The 22835-nt window shown below is 38.9% G+C and overlaps 1 protein-coding gene across 6 annotated transcripts in view; it reads left to right on the forward strand.

Moving 5' to 3' along the window:
- The window catches only part of vit (vitrin), an 81172-nt gene extending 58732 nt beyond the window's left edge, over positions 1-22440 (forward strand). For 2 of the 6 annotated variants that reach the window (XM_052089799.1, XM_052089800.1), the window contains 13 exons: positions 2477-2539; positions 2645-2704; positions 3675-3749; positions 3944-4009; positions 5984-6046; positions 7379-7429; positions 9663-9701; positions 10057-10122; positions 10236-10383; positions 14782-14885; positions 17024-17250; positions 17896-18409; positions 21511-22440. In XM_052089799.1, coding sequence (XP_051945759.1) covers positions 2477-2539; positions 2645-2704; positions 3675-3749; positions 3944-4009; positions 5984-6046; positions 7379-7429; positions 9663-9701; positions 10057-10122; positions 10236-10383; positions 14782-14885; positions 17024-17250; positions 17896-18409; positions 21511-21689 — 1655 coding nt within the window. In that variant the 3' untranslated portion in view covers positions 21690-22440. The remainder of the gene's footprint in view (positions 1-2476; positions 2540-2644; positions 2705-3674; positions 3750-3943; positions 4010-5983; positions 6047-7378; positions 7430-9662; positions 9702-10056; positions 10123-10235; positions 10384-14781; positions 14886-17023; positions 17251-17895; positions 18410-21510) is intronic. The other 4 variants (XM_052089801.1, XM_052089802.1, XM_052089803.1 and 1 more) reach the window with 2 other exon arrangements.
- The last annotated feature ends 395 nt before the right edge of the window (positions 22441-22835 follow it).

A 22835-nucleotide genomic window follows, 5' to 3' on the forward strand; every position in this document is an offset into this window, starting at 1 on the left:
CTCGTACTGAAAACATAGACCATTCATAAAAACGCTGCCTGCGTGTGATCGCGACCCAGGTATGCGAGGCAGTTTTCATGACCGTCAGAGGTGGGGAGAAATCAACCGCATCCATAAACTACACAGGGGCGGAAATATCGTCTTTAAAAAGACGTGTCCTGAAGAGGACGTCTTTTCGAAGCACCCAGGGGCAACAATGCACAGCCGTGCAAGGAAGGAGAAAGCCGCTGTTATGCGCCGTCGAATCCAACAGCATGCAGAGCGTCAGAGGATTAAACAGGAACTGGTGTGTGACTCGCAGCACACTGCATCCACGACCATCGGCTCCGAAGACATTTTCTGAATGAACTCCCGTATTTGCCCGCTTAAATACCTATATGTCCGGGGGTGGGGTATGCAAATACCATCTGCCAACTTCTCATTGGCCTTTTTTCATAGATCAGAGGCATATATCGGCGCTCAAGAAAGACCCCTAGTGTCGCTTCTCCGACACAACGTGTAGAGAGCGACAGAAGCACATATTGTTCTGGAGTTTTTAGCGAAAACTTATATGTACATACTATTATAGTACCACCAGAGATGTGTGTTTGTGTGTGTGCACCTGAATAGTGATTTGGATTTGGGACCACCCTGCCAAGTTTGGGGACCTTTACAAATTACGGTCTCTGACGCCCAGATAATAATAATAAAATCAGGACTAATATTAGAGATGCACCGATCGACCGGCCAGGGACCGGAATCAGCCAATTTTCCGCATGCTTGGCCCGGACCGGTGACCGGCCGGTCAGCCTCACGTCTTTCCGATTCCAAGCCAGTCCGTTTTGTTGCCAGCGGTGCAGGCAATAACGTCACAGCTGCATGTAAACATGTCATTGACGTGGAAGATCATCACTGTGAAGAATACATAAAGTTCGCAATTTGTAATGATTGTAAGGCTAAAGTAAACTGTGGGGGAACACCCACAATAACGTTCGGAACAACAAACCTAATTTAGACACTTAAAACACCATCACTCAGCTGAAAAGGCCCATTTTAAAAAAAGAAGCTAAAAAAGGAAAGCGGCTAAAGCTAGCCAGAACTCAGAGCCAGCCACAAGTCAGCAGCGTCTCCTATCTTTTCTTGGTATGAGCAGCGAAAATACTGTGTCCGAAAATCAGTGCGACACACATTGCAAAAGGTATTGTTGATATGGCTTCGGGATATTAAATTAAATTCTTCCGTCCAGCTGTTGTTAAATGTACGTGTGTGTGTGTGTATATATAGATATATATATGTGTATGTATGTGTATATATATATATATATATATATATATATATATATATATATATTTTTTTTTTATAGTCTTCTACTCCAATCTACCAATGATTCTTGATTCAACTTCCCGCATCTAATAACTGCGCAAATATCAACAGAGCAGCTGGGTTTTGGTTGTCAGGTTGAGGTCACAAATTATTAGACATTTGTATGATGTGTGATTGTGTTAGAAGGATGCGTTTCATACAAGATCTGGCAACTGATGTGATTATTCATATAAAGAGGTTTGGGCCATACAAATGATGGGAGTTTTCCGGGAGAAATAACAAAACGGGAGAGGGGCAGGAGATGGGTGTGAAATACGGGAGACTCCTGGGAAAACCGGGAGTGTTTACAGGTATGGTTACAAGCCGATCCTGAAGCAGCAATCAGTTTCACAACTGATATTTGTACATCTAACGTAAGCTTAATCTCAATGTTGAGCGTATTGGACACGTCAGTTTTGTTCATAGGCTTGTAATCTTTGGAATTGTTTTGTTAGACGAGTAATAAAGAGAAAAAGGTCAGTTTATAAAAATAGTGGAAAATGACATCTGTTATATAAAGCAACTCATTTGCAGTTAATTGTTATTTCTACCTCTTTCCAGTCACAGAGCACTTTATTTTGAGAGTTGTTTAAGTGAGAGAAGATCCTGTAACTTAGTGCAGTTTGGGGGAAATTGTAATGTTTAATAATTTATTTTATTATGAAAATAAAATTTAGCATTGAAGAAAGGTAGATTTTGTTTGTATATGCAGTCAATAATAGTTCTTAGAAAGGAAATCTGAAAAAATCGGTATCGGCAGGTCACACTTGTAAAAAAATCGGAAATCTGAATCGGCCATGAAAATTGCAATCGGTGCATCTCTAACTAATATATAGGGTTTCATCACTTGGACCCCCAATGAACCATAACTCCATTAAGTCACCTTCACAATGAATGAGCAACATCTGAGCAATAACATGTTTCTCTGGGCAAAACACAGCTGGGGGAGCCTCTGGGCAAAGACTAGCCAATGTTTATAATTTTAGCCATATACTGATTAAATAACTCCACGCACTTGTCTTATAAAATATAGATATAACGTTTTCAGACAGAGTATTATACTTTTGGGTTTCATGGCATTGTTTTCTTTTCAAAATGTTCATTTGTCTTCAACATCTTTGTAATTTGATGGCAGGTGTGCACAGGCCAGACATGGGCACTGCGATCCGGAGACAGCCGCAAGTTCCCTCGGCCTCAGGTTTGCATGATTCATTCATTCAATTCAACATTCATTCAGGTGACAGCTGCGGAGCAGACATCGACTCTCAGATCTGGTTTGCATCTGTTTCACATTGTTAAACAGCTTTGAGTCGCGTGCAGTCGCAGTCTGAGAGGAACCAGCATGCGCAGCAGTCTAATCCCTGTAAGTATCTGCAGACAGCGTCTGTCAGCATGTTTGTGTCTTTGCATGTGTGCTGATACATATCAAATCTCATTCAGCTTATCTTTGAGCATCTGGAGTAATCGGGGAAAGCTGACCTGTTTTCAAATGACCAATATTCACAGTATTGAGTGGTTTTACTCACCATAGGATTTCAAAGTTAAGAAGCTAAGTAATTATATTTCTCTCGAACCCTTAATATTGAACCAACTGAGAGTTCATTTTATTGTCGCCTTGATTTAGCAGCATTTAAAGATAGTATCTACTTTATCATTAGTTCACTTAAATGTATAGTATGTAAAAAAGGTGCTATGCAAATGTAAATAAATAAATTGCCTTTTTTGAAGACACCATGAAATCTAAATTTGAGTTTTGTGGCTTTTAGTCCATGTCTGTAACCCTTGAGGTCATCTATAAATTAGTGTATTTAAAAAGTCAACAAACTTGTTACAAAAAATTATAAATAAAAATAACGAATAAAATGAGCAGACAAATTAAAATATGCATTTAAAATGGACCATCTTTCTCTATTGAAAAAAATTTGCCAACAAATTGATGATTCATCTGCACTTGACGAGATTGAGTCAAACGCTCTCTAGAATGAGAATGTTCCTCATCCTTATAGCACCTGTAACCAACTAGCCAGCACAAAATTATTTGACATGAACTAAAGCCTTTTGACTATAAAAAAAAGAAAAGGCTGATCCCATCAATATGTCCCGCCATGACTAATACCTTAAGTTAGAGGTTAACTTTCATACTTTAGATCATATTCATAGTAGAGAATCTCTATAATAGCCAATGCAAACAAGGTACACCAGGTGAGTGACGACACCATGTACTCTCACACTAACATTTAAATGAGTGCTTGTAACATGGACGCCCCAGCTAAAGATTTTTTGGATGTCTTTATTTGATACATTGCAAGAAGTTTCTCAATCTCTCTATTTAGCATTTGCAAGAAAAGATTGGCCGCACCCTGTGTACGCACGACCTGATTTGTTCTCTGGCACCAGGAGACCAACAGGTATCAGAATCATGTTACAACATCTAATATAACATAACAGCATAGCATACCGTGAGCTAAGCTGATATAAAGACTAAATCTGCTTTTACATTTTTGATGAATGTCTATAAACACATACAGTATTAAATAATACTAATCATGACATTATTATGTTAAATGTGACCTAAGGCCCTGTCTTCACTGTTTGTGTTCAGACACTAGCCACTCACTGCCAAACACAGGCAATAAATTGAGTCGGATGAGCTCTGGTGAATCTGCAGGTAAGGGCTTCATATACTGTTGTTACACGTCCACAGCAGTACTGAGGCAGATTAAAAACACACTCATAAATCTACATGATGGCTTTATAGTATGCAGAGCACATGTCTGTGCTCACATCATATTATTGTATGCAGTGATCCTACAGTATCTGCTGTTAATTTTACACTGTCAGTTTTTTTATACACTAGCTTTCAAGATGTTTTATTAAGTCAATGTGCTGCCCATATGATATTGAAAACATCCAGTGCTGTAGTTAAAGCTACAGGTCCTTCTCAAAAAATTAGCATATTGTGATAAAGTTCATTATTTTCCATAATGTAATGATAAAAATTAAACTTTCATATATTTTAGATTCATTGCACACCAACTGAAATATTTCAGGTCTTTTATTGTTTTAATACTGATGATTTTGGCATACAGCTCATGAAAACCCAAAATTCCTATCTCAAAAAATTAGCATATCATGAAAAGGGTCTCTAAACGAGCTATTAACCTAATCATCTGAATCAACTAATTAACTCTAAACGCCTGCAAAAGATTCCTGAGGCTTTTAAAAACTCCCAGCCTGTTTCATTACTCAAAACCGCAATCATGGGTAAGACTGCCGACCTGACTGCTGTCCAGAAGGCCATCATTGACACCCTCAAGCAAGAGGGTAAGACACAGAAAGAAATTTCTGAACAAATAGGCTGTTCCCAGAGTGCTTTATCAAGGCACCTCAGTGGGAAGTCTGTGGGAAGGAAAAAGTGTGGCAAAAAACGCTGCACAACGAGAACAGGTGACCGGACCCTGAGGGAGATTGTGGAGAAGGACCGATTCCAGACCTTGGGGGACCTGCGGAAGCAGTGGACTGAGTCTGGAGTAGAAACATCCCCGCATTCCCCAGGTCAAGCCACTTTTGAACCAGAAACAGCGGCAGAAGCGCCTGACCTGGGCTACAGAGAAGCAGCACTGGACTGTTGCTCAGTGGTCCAAAGTACTTTTTTCGGATGAAAGCAAATTTTGCATGTCATTCGGAAATCAAGGTGCCAGAGTCTGGAGGAAGACTGGGGAGAAGGAATGATGGTCTGGGGTGCCATGTCAGCTGCTGGTGTTGGTCCACTGTGTTTTATCAAGGGCAGGGTCAATGCAGCTAGCTATCAGGAGATTTTGGAGCACTTCATGCTTCCATCTGCTGAAAAGCTTTATGGAGATGAAGATTTCATTTTTCAGCACGACCTGGCACCTGCTCACAGTGCCAAAACCACTGGTAAATGGTTTACTGACCATGGTATTACTGTGCTCAATTGGCCTGCCAACTCTCCTGACCTGAACCCCGTAGAGAATCTGTGGGATATTGTGAAGAGAAAGTTGAGAGACGCAAGACCCAACACTCTGGATGAGCTTAAGGCCGCTATCGAAGCATCCTGGGCCTCCATAATACCTCAGCAGTGCCACAGGCTGATTGCCTCCATGCCACGCCGCATTGAAGCAGTCATTTCTGCAAAAGGATTCCCGACCAAGTATTGAGTGCATAACTGAACATAATTATTTGAAGGTTGACTTTTTTTTGTATTAAAAACACTTCTTTTATTGGTCGGATGAAATATGCTAATTTTTTTAGATAGGAATTTTGGGTTTTCATGAGCTGTATGCCAAAATCATCAGTATTAAAACAATAAAAGACCTGAAATATTTCAGTTGGTGTGCAATGAATCTAAAATATATGAAAGTTTAATTTTTATCATTACATTATGGAAAATAATGAACTTTATCACAATATGCTAATTTTTTGAGAAGGACCTGTATATGGTTTAAAATGTATGGTTCATGTCAGAGGACCGCTGGTAAGCTGTAAGTATTGAACTTTTCTGTACAGCATGGGATCTGTCGACTTTTTCCTAACACACGCACACACAGGCATTATGGGCATGTTTCTCATAATGCAGTAGTCTGAATTAACTGTTCCTGAAAATACTGGATCTTTCCTGCAGTTCATGACCCAAAACCTGAAAACACTGAGCATGAGCATTGGCTCCATTACTTTGGACAGCACTGTAAGTATTAGCACGTTTATTATATAAAATAAATGTAATTATGCTGAAAAGTGATTAGTGTGTGTGATTAATATATTTTATATATGTTCTGCGTGAATGTGACTCTCTGCAACAATTTGTGTTAATCAAGTGAATGTATACATTATATAGCTACAGATATGCACAGTTGAACTCAACGTGACCATATCAAATACAACAGCACTGCTACATGCCCTATTTGGACAAGATTGGTCTGTAAAGTAATTTTGGTTGCTCTTTATTTTACAACATTCACAACTATATATTTACAACTTTCAGTATACTTACTCAAGAAAGTACTGAGTAATATTAAGTAAGTATGTGTACTTAATATGGGTTACGGTTAGGGTTGGGGTTAGGTTTAGTGTTAGTAACTAGTAATTACTGTAGGTGCTGTAATAATATAGTACATAAATGTAGAAGAGTACTGCAAAATAAAGTGCTACTGTAATTGTTACTGAGGATGCCTGTAATGTTTATTGTCAATTTGCACAGGATATAAGCAATGTCTGTAGAAATTGACAAGATTGGCATGCCTTGTCATTAAATTGTCATTTACGCATTGTCATCATGTCGAAACTGATTTCTTTTGCAGCAGTTAAGTTCAATGCTTTTGGAGATGTATAGGCTAGGCCAGGCTAGATACTGCAGAATAAATCTTACGTAAAGTTGCCACAAGCCTTAATTCTCTGATAAGTACAAGTACAACTATTTCTAATTGTACATGTCAGCTCTTACAACCTCTCAAATCTGGCGTAGCAACTTCAAATCATTGACCTTGACTTTTGCAACAACTTTTGCAAAACTTATTTGTGCATTGTAAGTCCAGATATGAGAGACTGCACGCTTGTGTGGGGGATGGGGCCAAATAAATCATGTCTAGTCACAAGAGCAGCACAAAGGAGTTTTGCAACAGGTTTTTCGCAAAAGTAAAGACACAAAGTTTTGTAATTGCATTGACAGATTATTTGAACATGTTCTCAAATTCAAATCTACAAACTCTCTGCAAATTTGTATCTTTTACACTTTTACCTTCATATAATTTTGTGTGTGTGTGTGAGCGTGTATTTATCACTTTGTGGGGACCAAATATCCCCATAAGGATAGTAAAACCCTACATTTTTGTCTATACCCATGAGGAAAACAGCTTATAAATCATACTAAACAATGTTTTTTGAAAATGTAAAAATGTGTGAGGGGTAGGTTTAGGGTTATTGGATAGAATATATAGTTTGTACAGTATAAAAACCATTATGTCTATGGAAAGTCCCCATAAAACATGGAAACCCAATGTGTGTGTGTGTGTGTTTTCAGCTCCTGATTCAGATGACAACAAGCCTCTGTCTGAGACCAGCCACACAAAAGGTATGACAGAACAACATTTACAATGTATCATTCTTTGAAAAGAGAGATGTCCCACACTGTGCACAGTATAACTATATACACCAGTGTCGTCAGTAAGAAACTATCTACTGCCATCTAAAAAAGACAACTCCAAAGATCTTATAGTCCCTAAATAGTTACATAGCAAATGTTCTACTAATTAACCCAACCAGGGAGGTGTTAAGGTATAGAATAATACTCAGCAGTTACTCACCAGTTACACAGCATTCACACAGCAGTTACACATCAGTTAATCAGCAGTTACTCAGGAGTTACACAGCAGCTACAGATAAGTTACTCTGCAGTTATTCAGTAATTACTCTGCATATGCTCAGAAGTTACAGAAAAGTTAGTCAGCAGTTTCACAGCAATTAATCAGCGGTTAGTCAGCAGTTACAAATCAGTTACATCAGCAGACAATCGTCAATTATACAGAAATTACTCTGAATTTATTCAGCAGTTACTCAGAAGTTACATAAGTTACACAGCTATTAATCAGCAGTTACATATAAGTTAATCAGCTGTTACTCAGAATTTAGTTAGCAATTGCTCAGTAATTACTCAGAAGCTACACATTTACTTAGCAGTTATAAAGCAGTTACTTAGTAGTTACACAACAGGTACTCTGCAGTTATACATCAGTTACTCAGCAATTACACAGCAGTTACAGATAATTTACTCAGCAGTTACACAACAGTTACTCAGCAGTTATATAGCAGTTACTCAGCAGCTATACATCAGTTAATCAGCAGTTGCTCAGAATTTATTCAGCAGTTACTCAGCAGTTACACAGCAGTTATACAGCAGTTACTCAGCAGTTACCCAGCTGTTAATCAGCAGTTATACAGCAGTTACTCAGCAGTTACACTGCTGTTAATCAGCATTTATACAGCAGTTACGTGTAAGTTAATCAGCAGTTACTCAGAATTTAGTCAGCAATTGCTCAGTAGTTACTCAGTAGCTTCACAACATTTACTTAGCAGTTATACAGCAGTTACACAACAGTTACACAACAGTTACACAGCAGTTACAGATAAGTGTAAAGATCTCCTCCAAGGGATGACACTTGACGCAGTGGCTCAAAGGTGAGGGTCTTTATTATTAACAATAATGATCACAAATAACAAAACAACGTGCATGGAGCACTCTTTAAACAGCCAGCTTAAAGACACAGCCTCGTAACTCATGTCACTCCTCTTTTCATGGAGGCCCTCTGGCTGATTTTTATGCCGCTCTCCCCGTGCTCACTGAAATTAGAGACAAGTGTTAGACATAATTTAGCTCAGGTGCAAGCGCCCTTACCGCTTTTCTCTCCCGGACGGGCGCTTGACCACGCCCCCGCTGCCACAATAAGTTAATCAGCAGATAATCATCAGTTACTCAGCAGTTACTCAGCAGTTGCACAGCAGTTACAGATAATTTATTCAGCAGTTACACAACTGTTACTCAGCAGTTGCACAGCAGTTACAGATAATTTATTCAGCAGTTACACAACAGTTACTAAGCAGTGTCTCAGCAGTTATTCAGCGGTTATACAGCAGTTACTCAGTAGTTGCACAGCAGTTACAGATAATTTACTCAGCAATTACACAATAGTTACTCAGCAGTAACACAACAGTTACTCAGCAGTTTTACATCAGTTACTCAGCAGTTACAGATAAGTTACTCAGCAGATAATCATCAGTTATACAGCAGTTACTCATCAGTTATACAGCAGTTACACAGAATTTAATTAGCAGTTAAACATCAGGTAATTAGCAGTAACACAACAGAAACTCAGCAGTTATACATTAGTTACTCAGCAGCTACACAACAGTTATAGATAAGTTCACAGCATAATCATCAGTTATACAGCAGTTACAAAGTAGTTACTCTGCCTTTCTACAGCAGCTACTCAGCATTTACTCAGCAGTTAGCCAGCAGTTACACAGCAATTAATCAGCAGGTAGATTACATTTACACAACAGATCTGCAGCAGTTACTCAGGATTAACTCTGCAGTTAAAACAACCGTTACATGCTGAACATGAAGTTTTCTAGTATAGCCGTGTCTGTGTACCTCTCAAGTGTTCCTTAAACCTTTGTACCCCCACTTGATGAATGCTCATGTTTTAAGCTCTTAATGTCATGTTCTTGCAAGCTTGTAAAACACTGGATGCTTGTACAGTATATTGTTTGTCATAGGCGTGTAATAACTTGCATTATTACTGTCACAGAGACACTTGTTGAATCATGGGAGCCTGAATCAAAGTCAGGTGAGTTATCTGTGTGCTTATGTGGATCAAAGATTATTGTCCCAGATAGATCAAAACCTTTATGACATGTTAATTAATGACTTAACACGTTCAGTGACATTATCATCAAAATCCAGTGCCAGAATTTTCTTGTGTAAATAATTTTATTTTAAATGTGCTGCAATGCATTATGTGTGTGTGGTATTTTTTTAATACCACACACAGAATGTCTTTAAGTGAAAATGACTGAAATAGCTTACAGCACCTTTAGATTAGGACCATAGTAATTGGTGTTCATGCTGTACTATAGATAAAGCAGCACATAAGGCACATGAATGACCTGATTTATAATCAAAGCATTTCCTGCTGTCTCCAGGATTCAACGCTCCAGGGCCGGACTTGACCACCAGAGTAACTGAGATCATGTCTCAAGGAGATCCAAGTGTGTTCCTTTATGTTCTTCAAATACTGTCACATCTTACTATAGTTTATTTTGTTCACTTTACCTTACTGATCACTTGTAAGTTGGTCACTTGTCTTACTCTGTCTCTTCAGACTGTAAAGTTGACATTGCGTTCCTCATGGATGGCAGTTGGAGCATTGGCAAACGGCGCTTTAAGATTCAGAAAGACTTTCTTGCGGAGGTGTCTCAGGTCATTAACGTGGGTGTCGCTGGACCCATGATGGGCATCATTCAATATGGGTAATAATGTGTCCCTGTTCTAAACAATTTATGGATTGCTTTATTTTTATTAATAATGATGAGGGAGTTCTGCTGTTGTCACTGTTTGCATGTTGAAATAAAATTAGATGAAAGTACTGTCATTTAACATGCACTGAAAACCAATGTGATTTCATTAGCATTCCTAAGATTAATCAAATATGATGTTGTCACACTTGTAGATTTTCTTACATGTGGATAGATCAATTATATGATATCAATGTATTGACTGCATCTAAAATGTAAAACCTTTGCTTTACAAATCCTTTGAGGTGGATAGAACATTAAATTCATGGAATTCATGATTTCTGTAATAAGCCTTGATGTTTTTGCATTGTGTAGTCAGCATTGGGCAATCAGTGCAGTCTCAGCGTGAGGCTGTACCGGCAGTGGTTTACCATTCACTGTAGGGTAGACGGTTAACGAGCCAGCGCCCACGCCTGCCACGACCAACGAGCCAATGCCCACGCCTGCCATGGCCAATGAGCCCACGCCTACCACATTCAACAAGCTGGAAGCCTCGTCCGTGGAAGCCACAACTTCAACTTCGAAGTTGGCAACGCTGGCTCTGGGACGGACGAGGCTTCTAGCTCGTTGAATGTGGCAGGTGAGGGTGTTGGCTCGTTGGCCGTGGCAGGCGCGGGCGCATTCTGTATTTGGCAGGGGGCAGTCAATGCAATCTCAGCATGAGGCTGTACCGTCAGCAGCACACCTCATCAAACCAATGAGAGCAGGCAACAAAAAAAGAATAAAGAGCCATTCAAAGATGACATACTTTTGCATTCAAAGAATTCGGGGATCTAGAGACACATTTAATCTGACACAGCATCATATTACGCAGTTTATTATGCATTTACTGAGTAGGCCAATAAATTGAAAATTTTAAATGATATGGAAATAAAATAAATGAAATATTAACTTCTACTAATGTAGATATTTATATGTGATTTAATGTGATAAATTAATTGGCACATCATGTAATTCATTTGATTAAAATAGTAATTTATTGACAGCTCTAGTGTTTTTAAAAGTGTGATGATTATATATGCATCTGTCACGTTTATGTGCTTTGTTCTTGTTTTCATGTCTTTTATTTTAAAGTTTAGTTCCTGTTCAGGTCATGTGGTGTCATGTCATGTGATTTGCGGTTCCCTCATGTGATCTTGTCATGTGTTTCCCCTGTTCATGTGTTTTGTTTTCGTTGGTTCAATGTTTGATTACTTTGTTATCAGTCTTGTCTTTTCATTGGTTTAAGTTAATTTAGTCTTGTTATCTTTTTTATAGTTTAGTCTTGTGATTGGTTGTCTTGTTTACCTGTTTGTATTTAAGCCCTCATGTTTGCCATTGTCGTTTGTCAGGTATTGTTTGTGTATGCATCGTTGTTGGTTCTATGATCAAGTCAAGTCATGTTTATGTTTATGTTTTGTTTCATAGTCTACCAAGTCATGTCAAGTTTAGTTAAGTCAAGTTCATCCTTGTGTTTTATTCACATTTAGGGTTAGGGATTCTGGATATCACAATTTATAATAAACTGCACTTGAGTTCATCACACATCATCGTCATCATCTTCTTTGTAATTGCCAGCTTCAGCAACGTTACAAAATACCTGACCGACACAATAAGAACCAAGAAGTTCAGCTCCTCCGTCTACACCAGGGGAGTAGCCCCTGGAGAATTATGTGGAGGAATTCTGCGCTCTAGCCTGCAGGGTGGATTGTAATGAGGTGGCCCTCAAGCACTGTTTCTGTTTTGGGCTGAATGAGCTGGTTTCCTCCCTGATGCCTGACGGTCGGTGTGCCGATGGCTTTGCTTGGTATCTCAACCTTGCCTTACTGATAAGTGGTGTACCATTCACCGTAGGGGAGACGGTTAATGAGCCAGCACCCACGCCTGCCACGGCCAACGAGCCAATGCCCACACCTGCCATGTTCAATGAGCTGGAAGCCCCGTCCATCCCAGAGCCAGTGTTGCCTGCCTCATCCGTCCCAGAGCCAGCATTGACAACTTCAGGGAACAGGAGGAGGAAGAGGAGAAGAAAGGCTTCTGTTTGCAAGTCTCTGCCCATGTTCACGACCATGGAGGTCGTTCCCAAATCTCTGCCCATGACTACAGAGGTCGTTCCCAAGGCTCTTCCCATGTACATGACCGTTGAGGTCGTTTCCAAGTCTCTGCCCATGTTCACGACTACGGAGGTTGATCCCGAGTCTCTGATTATGCCCATGACCACAGAGGTCATTCCTGAGTCTCCTCCCATGCCCACAACCACAGAGGTCGTTCCCGAGTCTCTGCCCATGCTCACGACAACAGAGGTCATTCCCGAGTCTCCTTCCATGAATTTTCCCCTCGTCATGGCCACCAAGCCAGAGTTCCACGTCATGGTCACTGAGCTTGCGCCACCTTCTACCACAGATCCTCACAGCCATGCCAGAGTCAGCTCCAGGCCATGTCTCCACAGCGCCTCAGTCTACCACAGTTACCTGTTATCCATGCCATGTCACAGCAGCACCTCTGACTGCTCCATGCAATGTCACAGCAACGCCTCAGTCTGCTTCATGCCATGTCACAGCCACGCCAGAGTCAGCTCCAGGCCATGTCACAGCCACGCCAGAGTCAGCTCCAGGCCATGTCACAGCCACGCCAGAGTCAGCTCCAGGCCATGTCACAGCCACGCCTCAGCCTGCTCCATGCCTTCTCACAGCCACGCCTCAGCCTGCTCCATACCATGTCACAGCAGCACCTCAGCCTGTTCCATGCTATGTCACAGCCCCGCCAGAATCAGCTCCAGCCCATGTCACAGCCACGCCAGAGTCAGCTCCATGCCATGTCACAGCCACGCCACAGCCTGCTCCATGCCATGTCACAGCAGCACCTCAGCCTGTTCCATGCTATGTCACAGCCCCGCCAGAATCAGCACCAGGCCATGTCACAGCCACTCCAGAGTCAGCTCCATGCCATGTCACAGCCACGCCTCAGCCTGCTCCATGCTATGTCACAAAAAAGCCTTTGCTCCGCCTCTGCTCTATCAGCCAGCATCCACGCCTACCATGGCCAAGTCAGGATCCTACTATACCATGTTTCCATGTCATGCCATGTAGCCACGCCCCCCACCTCTCTACATATCAAGTCCCCCCTCCAGCTCCCTCACAGTGAACTTTGAGTTTATGTTTTGGGGTATCGGAGCCGCCCCTAGTGGGGGAATATGTTACGTTTATGTGTTTTGTTCTTGTTTTCATGTCTTTTATTTTAAAGTTAAGTTTTTGTTCAGGTCATGTGTTTCCCCTGTTCATGTGTTTTGTTTTCATTGGTTCAATGTTGGATTACTTTGTTATTAGTCTTGTCCTTTCATTGGTTTAAGTTAATTTAGTCTTGTTATCTTGTTTATAGTTTAGTCTTGTGATTGGTTGTCTTGTTTACCTGTTACCCATGTCCTTGTATTTAAGCCCTCATGTTTGCCATTGTCGTTTGTCAGGTATTGTTTGTGTATGCATCGTTGTTAGTTCTATGATCAAGTCAAGTCATGTTTATGTTTATGTTTTGTTTCACAGTCTACCAAGTCATGTCAAGTTTAGTTAAGTCAAGTTCATCCTTGTGCTTTATTCACATTTAGAGTTAGGGCTTCTGGATATCACAATTTATAATAAACTGCACTTGGGTTCATCACACATTATCATCTTCTTTGTCATTGCCAGCGTCAGCAACGGTACAGCATCACATTATTTAACAAGTAATCACATTTACCTAATTTGACATTATTATGAGAGTTTAGTTGAGTTCTTATTTCTAAAGACCACTTGGAGCTATTGTTATAGCACACACAAAATTCTGTCATTTACATGTCCTCATGTTGATCCAAGCCCCTACTGTATGACTTTCTTTTTTCTGTGGAACACAAATGGACAGTGTCACTTTCACTGCATCTTTTAATAAAATTCAGACATACAAAAAGTGCAAATGATTTTGCTTTTATTAAACCATTTGAGTTTTATTTTTCTCAGTCAAAGATTCTCTATTATTTACTGTTTAATAGGAGGACCGCTATGGGCTTGTGTTGGAGCATTAGCCTGCAGCGGTATCCTCGTAAAGCTTTTTTCAGTTCCCAGCAGTCGTCAGAGGATTTTTCGCTACTTGTACGCTTCTTATGAGGAACATGTGTAAAAGTTCCTGTGTTTTAGATTGTTAATACGTTGATATTTTATATTTTAGTTTCCAAATATCCACTGTGTCAATGTATCAAAACGTACAAAAATATACACTTTGCATACCTTGATATAACATATTCAAATATCATGACAAAAGTACACATTTTAAAAGCTGAAATTGTCAGTAACCCCCCTAATTTATTTTTCTTTTCTTTTTTGTTGTTTTAATTTTTTGATCCAGGGATGATGCAGTCACAGAATTCAGTCTGAGACAGTTCTCCAACTCCAAAGATCTAAAACCAGCCATCAACAAAATCGTCCAGAAGGGTGGTCTATCTAATGTAGGTGAGTAGTAACCCCGAGTATAAACTTAGAATGACACAGAGCAGTTAGCACACGCTTTCCCTCAATCGCAGTTTCAAATGAGATCTAAATGTGAGCTGAGAACTGTGACTAAATGACAGGCCTGGTGACCGGCTGGGCTGTTTTTGAGTAAGCGGACCAAATGCCTGAGGTTTATTCAACCTAGAGTTTAGTTTTCACATTGGTTATATGGTTTGTGTTATAGATAGCGTCTGTGTTTAATGTAACAGAGGAATTCTGTAAAACAGCAGCTGCCATCTTGAACAGAGTCATAAAGTCAAAGATAGCTCGAAGGGAACAGCACTATCTGGTTTGATGATGTTTAAAGCAATACCATAACCCCTCATCTTCTGTGGATGATTTACACACTCACTTGTTTGGCCTCTGAAATCCCAGAGGGCACACAGTGGCTCCAAAAAGCATTTGAACACTAAAGCCACACTTAAAATTGTCTAAATGTAACAGAATTTCAAAGCAAGTGTCATTTATTTAAAAGAAGCATAGCACAAACAGGCTTTTCAAGCAGTGCCACTGCCCACATTGGCTGAAGTGCCCCTCTGGGTGAAATCAACAGTTTTACTTTTATTCATTGAACAAACACTATAAAAGAGACTTACATATCATACATTTATTATATGTGATTGTTTCGTGGTGTTTTAATCCATGTAAAATATTGCTGTTTTTTTCATAGTAGTATTTTTTACATTAATCGTGTCGGGTCGGCTATGTTTGTTAATCGGTTCTCCAGACCTTCATTTTCAGTCAAATCATACAAATGGTCACATATTTCTCTTTGCGCACATATGCCATGATTTAACATGTTCAAATAATGCCACAACACATCTTAAGTTTGGTTATAATTACCTTTATTTCCTTTAAACAAGTGATTAAACATGTAAATCAGGGGTGTCAATCACACGACCATGCAGATCATGTCCAATCTGGCCCATGGAATGGTTTGGGGAAAAATGTCAAGTTAGATGTAAAAATGTAAATATACTAAAAACATTTGTGTCCATTTATTATTGGCATGTTATATTCACATTATTCTATTTTCATCTACAGCATTATGGATAAACTCTTTAATTTGTTGGGTTGCATGTTATACCATGTCGCATTAAGTGGTAGAATGCTTGTGCGTACAGTACAAGCAAATTTGTGCTTTTTAGAAGAAGAAGAAGAAGAATCCTTTATTGTGGTCACCCATTATACACACATTTTGCATATATACAGTGAAATTTATTAGTTTTCACATATCCCAGCTAAGCTGGGGTCAGAGTGCAGGGTCAGCCATGATACGGCACCCCTGGAGCAGATAGGGTTAAGGGCCATGCTCAAGGGCCCAACAGTGGCATCTTGGTGGTGCTGGGGCTTGAACCCCTGTCCTTCTGGTCAGTAACCCTGAGCCTCAACCACTGAGCCACCACTGCCCTAATACTGGATCAGTGTGTCGTCACACACTGATCCAGTATCAGCTAAAAAGCACAAATTTGCTCAACGTCTCAGAGCAACACAAGGCATTATTTCACAGTTTGTGCAATAATGACAACATGAACACGTAAAATGTGCAGGTAAAGTGAAATTCACGGTTGTTCTCCAATTGTCTCCACAATGATAATGATAATTAGAGATGATACATTAAAACCCTAAATAATAGATTTCATGCTACTGGACTTTTACTGAAATTAGGTCTGTACAATCAAATTTGCCAAATGTTTTTTCTAATTTTGGGTTCAGGCTTTAAGAGCTATTAAAGTTATTGTCTTATTACAGTATATAACATTTGTTTTCTTTAATTCTTTGTCTCATTCAAATATCTGCTCAGCCCAGCTTTTTGATGCCGCTGTATGAAGAAATTCTGAATGTATTTGACTTAAACGTAAAGGTTGAAATGAGAACTATGAATTCAAAGAGATGGTTTAAGGGCATGCTGTACTGTTTTAGCTGCACTAATAGTTTTCAGCAGTGAGCTATATCCTGTTGCTCTCTCTGCTATTCCTGAATGCTGGAAGTATTTCAGGAAAACATTTAAAGGCAGGACCAGACCCATAACACTGCTGCAATTGAATGAATGAATGAATGAATGAACTGTACTAATTCTGTTTCTGTGGACGTTGAAGGCAAGGCTCTCTCCTATATCAACAAGCATTTCTTCAGCGATGCTAATGGCAACAGAGGTGGTGCACCGAATGTGGCTGTGGTCCTTGTTGATGGCTGGCCCACTGACAAAGTGGAGGAGGCCTCGCGTATGGCCAGAGAGTCAGGCATCAACATCTTCTTTGTCACCATCGAGGGCCCTGATGAGAATGAGAAACAGAATGTGGTGGAGACCAACTTTGTTGACAAGGTATTTGATACAAGTCATTTTATCAAATGGGTGCCTCTTAGTATTATTGGTATTAGTATAATAAGTGTTGTCAATCGATTCAAATTTTTTACCATTATCATTTGCATGCTGATTAATTAATCAAATGTATTGCAATTGATCACAGTTATCAATATATATACCAAATTAATACACAGTTTCCAAAATTATAACTCAATACATAATGGTTAATTATAATTTTTTAAATAACTAAAAATCTATTAATAAATACACTTTCAGATCATTAAAATGCATTTAATTGTTGTGGCAGAAAATTAACGCTTTGATTAGACAATTCAATATATTTCTGTATTCTATATAATTTCTATATCATTCATTATATACCTGGAGGAGGAACATAGGACCATTTGTCATGTGTTCATTATGTGCCATATAAATATGGGGAATATAGGAATGACCCCTTTAGAAAAATACATAAAACAACACATAGTAAAATGTGGCATGAACTTTGTATTGCTAGTCATTTTTACACATATTATAATGTGGGCCACAAATGGCACTTGTTTTGTAGAATGGCCATAATTTACAGTTTTACACTTTCCAGAATGTCATGGGACATTTTTGAGGAACACAGAGGAACTTCAAACTTCTTGTTTGTGTCCGTAGGCTGTGTGCAGGACAAATGGCTTTTACTCGCTGCCGATAACGAGCTGGTTTGCATTGCGTAAAGCCGTGCAGCCACTGGTGAAGCGCGTGTGCGACACGGACCGCCTGGTGTGCAGTAAGACCTGCCTGAACGCCAACGACATTGCATTTGTCATCGATGGCTCAAGCAGTGTGGGAACCGGAAACTTCCGCACTGTGCTCCAGTTTGTCGCTAACGTGACACGCGAGTTTGAGATTTCTGACACGGACACGCGTGTGGGCGTGGTCCAGTACACGTATGAACAGAGGCTCGAGTTTGCTTTTGGACAGCACAATAACAAAGCCGACCTGCTGAACGCTATCAAGCGGATAAACTACTGGAGCGGAGGAACCAGCACAGGAGCCGCAATCACATACACTGCCGACCAACTCTTCAGCAAATCCAAACCCAACAAACGCAAGATCATGATCGTCATCACAGACGGACGGTCGTATGATGATGTGCGGGCTCCAGCACTGGCAGTACATCATAAAGGTGAGGTCAACAGAACATCTCACCTCACTGATTTACAAAAGTAGGATATCTTCAGCCTGTTCTTATAAAAATGATGTGACTGTTGCAGTTCCAAATTGAAATGTCCTATGTGGCGCTAAAACGAATGTTTTCTCAAACAAATGAGGTTTTTAAGGTTACATTTATCGAGTTTTAAATGAACCACAACTACCTCCCTACCCTAAACCTAAACCTAACAGACAGTTTCTTACATAGCAGTTTCTGCAGCAACCACGTCATTATGTGGTGCTTCTATGACACTTTGGGCTCACGTGTGGACTCGTGTGAGGAACGGAGTGAAAAGTGTTTATGAACTGATAATCTGCCGTTTTACTTGTGATTTGTGAATTAAAGTCAATGTTGATGCGCCTCCAATGTTCATTTCACCAGGAAACTGATGAGATATGTTCAACGAACCATGTAAAAAACATTTTGCAAATATTTAAGTATAGTAACAAGACCTGGTTGGACATTTTCCTGGGTCGACATCCTTTGTTGCTTCTAGAAGAGCACTCACATCAAGCAAGCATACTTGGCCTAAACCGCACCCTAAAATCCCTAGAGGTCTTGTTGGTTAATAGTAATGATGTGTCAGGACCTGCAAAGAATGTTGATTGAGGAACAAGTCATATTGGAAAATGATGTGAAGTCTTCATGATCAGGGCTAAAGCAAGGGTTTTTGGGCACAAACAAATCATTTTCACAGTGTAAGCCCAAAGTATACTTTGTTCATATGCCAACCCTTGGCATTTAAGAGAAGTAGTCTAGTAACTTTTAGCAGTCGTACCGTGTATGCGCCTGAGTTTGCGCACAGTCAAATTGAAGGATACTTTGAAATGCTGAGCATTTAACTGTATGCATACGTTAAGTGCTCGTGTCAAAAGCGAAGTACACTTCTGGCGTAATACACATAAACCATTAAGGGTTAGTTCACCCAAAAATATTTACTCTATCATTCATCCTTATGTCATCCTAGATGTGTATGGTTTTCTTTCTTCTTTTGAACACAAATGAAGATTTTTAGAAGAATATTTCAGCTCTGTAGGTCCATACAATGCAAGTAAATGATGATAAGAACTTTGAAGGCCCAAAGGACAGTATAAAAGTAATCCATAAGACTCCAGTGGTTAAATCCATGTCTTCAGAAGCGATATGATAGGCGTGGGTGACAAACAGAACAATATTATGTCCTTTTTTACTATCAATCTCCACCTTTGACCAGCCCCAACCAGTAGGAAGATTTACAGTTTAAAAAGTACCTAAATATTGTACCTATCTTTCTCACCCACACCTATAATATCACTTCAGAAGACATGGATTTAACCCCTGGAGTCTTATGGATTACTTTTATACTGTCCTTTGGGCCTGCAAAGCCTATCTATTAATGTAACTTCATAATAACAGAAAAAATAGAAAAATGATTTCCTTAAAGGAATTGAAGACTTATTGCATTGATATAGGATGTCATAAATAATCATTGAAATATAAAAATAGGGGTTACACTTAAGTACTTGGAAACCAGTCAACTATTCGATTGTAGTAATATCTATTATTATCATATTTTATGAAGTTTCAAATGTAAATTAGGGAGGAGCTTGTTCATCTATATATGTCAATCATATTCTAAGGATATACAGTATCAGCAGCTGCTTCCTATCGACCCACCAGTGATGATACTTTGAAGTTTGGCGGGTACATCCCTCCACCTCCCCATTTTCCACCATTATATTTTATAATGCCAATACCAATTATTATTCAAAACTGTCTTTTTATCTTATTTCTAGCTTTAGATTGATGCGGATCTCTGAGTTCAAGCCCAGTGCTGTGCTTGAGCCCCTCCATTATGGACAGCACAACAAATATGTTTATCTTAATGTAAAGCGTTTAACTTACCTTAATCGCACTTTGCGATCAACAGGCACATGAATCCATGTTTACTTTAGTGTGAGTTCACTGCGAACCACGCACCAACACTTCAGCTGCTCCGAGGCATTTAATCTTCACGTGTTCTGTCAGTGCATTTCATTGAAACTTTTTTTGTGATCAACTGTTTTTTATTGGTTTTATATAAAGAAGGTCAATTACAGATTGCCTAGATTCTTCACATGAAAAATAACAAAAAAATGACCCTCCATTACCCCCCCCCCCACCCCCCAGCGGTCCCCCTAGTCCAAGCCACTGATCCTTATAAAAATTACAACAAAAACAAATGACTTCTTTTTACACATCTGGTAAATCTTTAAAAGATAAATAAATACATATATAAATGAATAAAATAAAGGTTACATCATGTCATTTAATCTTCATCATTTGAGAGCACCTATATCTCATTTTGCAGTACAGTAATTAATTTACGTCCATAATTTGCACGTGTGTATGGCTCATAGGAAGTGGGGAAAAAATATAAGTTATTTTCACACGCTAAACAGTCCACATTAATTGCAGAAATGAACACATCAAATAACTGTGATTTAACAGAAGATTTAAGACATCTAAAGCAAATTTACATGATGATATTTGCACATATAGACAAGCGGTTTTTAAATGGGCTACATGTTGGTAACATGCTATTCTTGTCCAATCAATGCTATTAAACTATAAATATGACTTCTGTCACCCTGAACACCCTGAATTAATAACTAACACTGGGTGAAGAATGAACAGTACGAAACAAGACAACTTAGGAAAAGTGAACCTCGATTAAACGTTTAAGTTTGGAAAGCCCATATTTGCTTCCAGAGCAACATTCAACCTGATCTCACGAGAACTCATAATAATAGTAGAAGACAAAATCTTAAGAAATTGGAAAATTAAACAATTAACTTAAATAATCAGTGGTTTGTATTGTACAAATAAATATGGACCTTTTTTAAATAAAGTGTTGGTTAGGTGACTTATTTGATGCCTGTATTATATAGATTTGAAATCTCAATGGGAATAAAAGTTGTACCTTTTCTGAATGAGCCAGGTTGTACAATATGTCTTTTTGTTTGCACACCCATATAAATTATTACGAGTTGTCATGAGTTTATGTTGGCAACATTGCCTTATAACTATTTCACTGCCTCTGTCTGATGAATCAGGTGTGATTGCGTACTCCATCGGTATAGCGTGGGCTGCACAGGACGAGCTGGAATACATCGCCACTGACCCCGACAAAGAGCACTCGTTCTTTGTCGATGAGTTTGACAACCTCTACAAGTACGTGTCAAAAATTATTCACAACATCTGCCAAGAGTTCAACTCTCAGCCTCGCAACTGAAGCAGGAACACAGAGAGATTTGATGAGCCATGGGATTGTTCATTGCATCACCACACAGGCAGCATGGCAGTATTACATGTATAGCATAGATAGAGGCTTTTGAATGAAAGGCATCAATGCTATATGTTTTCATGCTTGATATTGTTGATTCAGTGTGTAAATGTTCATGAACAAACTATTATTCGTTTCTGCACATCAGTACAGTTATTAAAGACATATAGCTTTTTGATACACAGTTTCAGTAAAAGACTATTTATAATTTAACATACAGAACAAAAGTATTTTATTATAAAATCTATGTTCATATGGAAAGCTTGCAGCTAATTGTATGTGCAGTCAAAAATGCCTTGTCAGATATTCTTTGTTAATGAAATGTCTTGCCTGATAAATGCACAAGTCCAGGTTTAATAGAGGAAATGTGGTAAATAAGTGGGATTTTGCATATGAACTGGAAACAGGAAAATGGTGAATGGATTATGATTGTTTATGCATGCTAGAACTGACTGATCTTACTGTACATCACAAGATTTATTAAAGCACAAAACTGAGCAAATGTTTTGGATGGACGACATGCATACATTTAAAAAAGAATGGCAACATTTATAGAGTTCCTGTTGTACGACTCTTAACCATTCTAACAGGAGCGGATTATAAACGTTGAGTATTTTCATATCAATTTAATTTCCTATATGTATATATTACTTTTAAAATTGATCAATATGCCATTTTTAATAAAAATTTGTATCGAAAACATGAATTGTGTTGGATTGATTTGAAAAGTGTTTTGTTGAGATTTGTACAATTTCTGATTGCATTTACATTTACATTTACATTTATTCATTTGGCAGACGCTTTTATCCAAAGCGACTTACAAAAGAGGAAGAACATCAGCGAATCATCTTAGGGAGACAGTGGTACAAAAAGTGCCATATTACAAAGTTTTACTATCATCATAATAGTATACAAAACAGATTTAAGTGCAACAAGAAATGTAAATATATATATATTTTTTTTTTTTTTTTTTTTATTATTATTATTGACCGGTTAAGTGCTTTTGGAAAAGATGTGTTTTTAGCCGTTTTTTGATGATTGTCATGTAATATCTGTGTAAGAAAGCCTTTACTAAGTGTGATACATTTATCATAT

The sequence above is a fragment of the Xyrauchen texanus genome, chromosome 24 (genome assembly GCF_025860055.1).
Source record: "Xyrauchen texanus isolate HMW12.3.18 chromosome 24, RBS_HiC_50CHRs, whole genome shotgun sequence".
In the NCBI taxonomy this organism is placed as follows: Eukaryota; Metazoa; Chordata; class Actinopteri; order Cypriniformes; family Catostomidae; genus Xyrauchen; species Xyrauchen texanus.